The sequence below is a fragment of the Etheostoma spectabile genome, chromosome 15, assembly GCF_008692095.1.
Source record: "Etheostoma spectabile isolate EspeVRDwgs_2016 chromosome 15, UIUC_Espe_1.0, whole genome shotgun sequence".
NCBI lineage: Eukaryota > Metazoa > Chordata > Actinopteri > Perciformes > Percidae > Etheostoma > Etheostoma spectabile.
The window spans coordinates 3,352,781-3,357,341 of record NC_045747.1 but is presented as its reverse complement, the minus strand read 5'-3'; the positions used below and the strand labels follow the sequence as shown (position 1 = coordinate 3,357,341).

Genomic DNA, 4,561 nt, shown 5'->3' with positions numbered 1-4,561 from the left:
GTGTGTGTGTGTGTGTAAGTGTGTGTGGTCAAAAGAGACACAGGGAGACAGATGGGTCACACAGTGTTTCCTCTGTGGGTTTGAAGGAGCTGGAACACGGCTAATCACATCTTAATTAAAAATGAACTGTATGTCTCTGTGCCTCCTTGCCCATGGATGACACATGTGTGCTAGTGTGTGTTATGTGTGAGACAGACAGCAACACAGAGTGAGACCTACATGTGTAGAAGTGTGTCAATATAAATGACTACAAAGGGGGCTCTAGTTCAAGAAAGTACAAGAACATATGTGTGCATTTAATGGGTCTGTCTTCAATGTCCCATGAGTCTCAGTATGGACGTGTTGTAGTGTGTCTCAGTGGATTTTGAGGCTGTCTTCTCAACTAATTCATGGTTGCCCAGATAGCTCAGTTGGCAGAGCAGGCGCCCATATATACTCCATGACATAGTGGGCCTGGGTTCAACTCCAACCTGTAGCCCTTTGCTGCATGTTGTGTATGTTTATATATATATATTTTAGCTATATATAATAATCCCCCCCTTGTTTCTGATTTGTTTTCCATTTGGAGGGTCGCTCTGAGACAGCGAATCCCAAACACAGGTATTTGTACCCTAGGGGGGGCTTTTTCAGTTACCATGGGAGTTTGTTTGGAGAGCATGTGGAGTAGCGCAACTAGTTTAAAAACACAGAAATTAGGATTTTAATAAAGAAAACCATGAGCTGTAACACCTAACAACCACATGTTGAAGGTGTGAGAAAACTAGTGAGCAGAAAAGTTAAAACAGTTAGCTAATAATGGATCCATGGTTAAAATAGATAGTTAAAACAAATGGATACGTGGTTGAAATGCAGTAGCTGGTGACCTAAAATGAATAAATTAATGGTTCACATGTATAGTACTTGTAAGGAATAGTAAGCTAAAAGTAATGAAGAAATAGTTAGCTTAAATTTAGAGATGTCCCGATCCCGATCACAGTATAGGATCAGAGTCGATTTTGGCATTTTTTGAACTGATGGGGGATTGACATTCACCCTGTTTACCTTACACCGATCATGTACATCAGCTTGTAGTGATCACCGCATTTTATCTATCCTCGCCCTGCACCACAAACCAAGATGGTTGCGGCCACTCACCATTGTCTGTCCAGAGAGTCTCTCATAGCTTGCCAGCACTTGGCAACAACTAAAAAAGTCCATCTTTCTTAGTCACCCTTTTTTTTTTAAAGTTTTTCACAGAAGTGGATTACTGCGATTCTCCACACATCTTCTGTGATTCCACCAGGAACCCACGCTTACAGGCTATTATCCTCTGCAGCTGATATCGGTAAACACGAGCAGAAAAACACAGATTGACTATTAAGCACAAGAGGTATTACTAAGTTAAATTAGTAATGCCAGTAATTGTCCAGCAAGGAACTTGAGTGTATGTTTTGTTTGGGGGTTTGCTGGGATCCTAAAGAGAACAATTTCATTTGCTGCACTTTACATGCATTAACATATTTTAGTTACTTTGGTTACTTAGTTATTTTTGTAAAAAAACAAAAAAACAAACACTGTGTACAGCTCTATTATCTGAGCCACTACAAATATCGGATCTGGACTCGGTATCGGCAGGTATTCATTATTTACATTATCAGAAAAGATGTGAAAAAGCTGATCGGGGCATACTTAAAGTAGCCTAATGTATAAACAGTTGAAATGTTGTTAGCTAAAAGCAATGGATAAACAGTTAAAATACAGTTAGCTAAAACGGATGGAGAAATGGTTTACCTTGAATAAATGGTGATGTCATTGAAAGGGTACACTTGTACACCTGACAGGGGTTCTACGGCTGACAAAAGAGGTTGGGTACCACTGCGTTAAGACACGTCTTGTAATGTAACTGATCTGAACGGACACATTTATCTAGAGAGTATGAATACGATTGGACCATTAAACCAACTTTGGACCATCTTTCCATTTGACCTCCATTATTACGCAAGCCGTAGTGGATTTGTGATGCAAATACAAAACCTCTGTCATTTTACATCAGCTCAGTGTGCGTGCAGGCCAACCCATGCAGATACGCAGACACACACACGGAGAACTGACCATTGTTGGAGCGTAGTGACCTGGCGGAGATGCCGTTGGTCCCTATAGGATGATGAACGCCGGTTCCATCCACCATTCCTGCCTCCCCTGGCTGTTTCATGAGCTCCGTCAGAGTCCTAGAGGGTGGAAGAAAAACACACATTTACACAATTTATAAAAGCATCATGCATACAAGCTGAAAAGTAGACAGACAAAAAGCACAAATATCCACACACTTAAGAGAGAGAGGAAAGGGAGTGTTGTCAGGTACATGACAGACCTTGTGAGACAAAACAAAAGCTCAAAGGAAAGTGAGAAGTGATGGAAAAGAGTGAGAAAGATGACAAAAGATAGAAAAAAGGAACACAATATAAAAATCCATTATCAAAAAGTAATCAAACAACCTTCATGTTAATCGCTCTATCTGAGGATAAAGACAAGTTTCAAACTGATAGTTCACGTTTATGAAAAACAAACCCAAAGGCATAACGTTCAGAATTAAATTCAAGAAAGTGAAATCGAGGATGAAAAGCACGAGTCTCCGGATGTTTGCCAACTGGGAGCATCAATCATGTATAAAGAAAATAAATAAAACAGCTTTCACTCTTTTGTTTGATGCCTTTGAACAAGTACTGATGCCTCCTCAAAACTGGAGCACGGGCAGGAAACAGCCTTCCAACATGAAGATTTAACTGTTTCGAGCACACAGAACCTGCAGCTGTGGACACATGGACTGGTTTGTGTTAGACAGAAGGTAGTCGGTCGGTTTTATTGGAAGTGGACGCATTCTCCTGCCTTTTCTGCAAAAGACAGATAAGTGGTGGTTTCAGCCAAGTAATCTGAATCTAGAAAGTAATTTGTCACAGTGTGCATTATACAAATCTGCATCATTGTCACAGGTGTGATTGCAGTTGAATTGCTGTAGTAAACAACCCTGGTGGAAACCAAAAGGATGTTACTTGGCCTTTTAGAGTTTTAGCTATCAAATTTGCTCCTATTGCACCACTAATTGTTTTTTATTTTGTATGGTAAAGAACACAACACCTGCTCAGTTTTCTCATATGAAAAGTTGTATATCTAATTCCACTTCTTTGACCTTTGGAATTGCTTTTTACAAATGGTCCAGTGTTTTCTCACATTAACAAGAGAACGTTAAACATCAACATGTAGCCAGAGACAAGGAAATTATAGCGACATAGTCAACAAATCAGTTGTCACCTGAGAGCTGCTATCAAGAGACCCATACGTGTTTCCTCACCGTTAATCTCACTGTTGAAACCCTGAACACAGCAGTCTAAAATGCAGCAGAGCAATGGTGTTTGTGTAAGCCCACTGAGAAATGATTGCCTTTGGTCATGGGAGCAGTAAGCATAAAAACATGAACAACTGTACTATATAATACAATGTAATAATATAAAATATAAGGTGCCATTTTATGGGTCCTGTTTCTTTGTTTGGAATTTGTTCCTAAATGAAGGTAAAAAAAATAGCTTGAAAACTAAATGGAAACTAGTATACTCCAGGACATGATTTAGATAACATATTGATATTGCTATGATGACTTTTAGTACTTGGCGTCATGCCTGCGAATCCATCATAGCACTGCCAATATATCATGGCATAACATGTAATTACTTAATGGGGCACTCCACCCATTTTACACATGGAAATCCGTTTACACACCATGAGGACAGGTCAACCTGTGAAAACAGTGATATCCTCAGGGTTATCTTGGCTTGGGCTTGAGAGCAGAAATTCATAATACGTCATAATAATAGGTGTGGGGGTTAAAGAATGTGGGTATGCATTATATCAAGCTGGGAGTTTCTAATAAAAGATGCTAGATAAGTTGCGTTAAGGGAAATGTAGATTACTGCACAGTGTTTCTAGGGGGGCCCAAAAAAGTGATCAGCTGTTTGTTGTCTTTATGGGCTGCTTGTCCACCAAGTTTGAGTAGAAATCAATTCATGAGTTTTTGAAACATCCACCTGAGACAGAAACTAACAAATCAACAGAGTTGAAAAATGCTCTCCCCTGCGCAGGCAATTATACCGTACAATTCAATTTCTACTAGACACCAAAGAAATGCTTACTGACGCTGTTAAAGTGACTGCACAGTACTGCACCAAATTTAGAAGTATCAGACAGGGAAAAAAAATCTGAAATGATATTGGCATTTCTTTCCTCTCCCTTGATACTCTTCTCACAGCTAGGGTGCCATTATCCTCAGCTGCTCCAGTGGAGCTGCACAGCGACCAGCAGTCGGTTTAACTGGGCAACTCCCTGATGTGAAAGTGAAACATAACCCAGCTCAGCAAAGCTTTTTTGATATCACACCCAGCTCTTCTGGTATGTAAATATGCATAAGCTAAGTCATGGAATTTATTTTTAAAACCACAACATTTGAGGTTTGACATATACAATGAAAGCTGAATGAGTTCCACCGGGAAATTAGTGCATTGACGGCCATGCAAGGACAATGAATACCCAT

General features: G+C 39.8%; 1 protein-coding gene across 2 annotated transcripts in view; it reads right to left on the bottom strand.

Moving 5' to 3' along the window:
* The window catches only part of LOC116702326 (protein shisa-9), a 101,369-nt gene that overhangs the window by 58,345 nt on the left and 38,463 nt on the right, over positions 1 to 4,561 (bottom strand). For both annotated transcript variants that reach the window (XM_032536496.1, XM_032536497.1), the window contains exon 3: positions 2,092 to 2,207. In XM_032536496.1, coding sequence (XP_032392387.1) covers positions 2,092 to 2,207 — 116 coding nt within the window. The remainder of the gene's footprint in view (positions 1 to 2,091; positions 2,208 to 4,561) is intronic.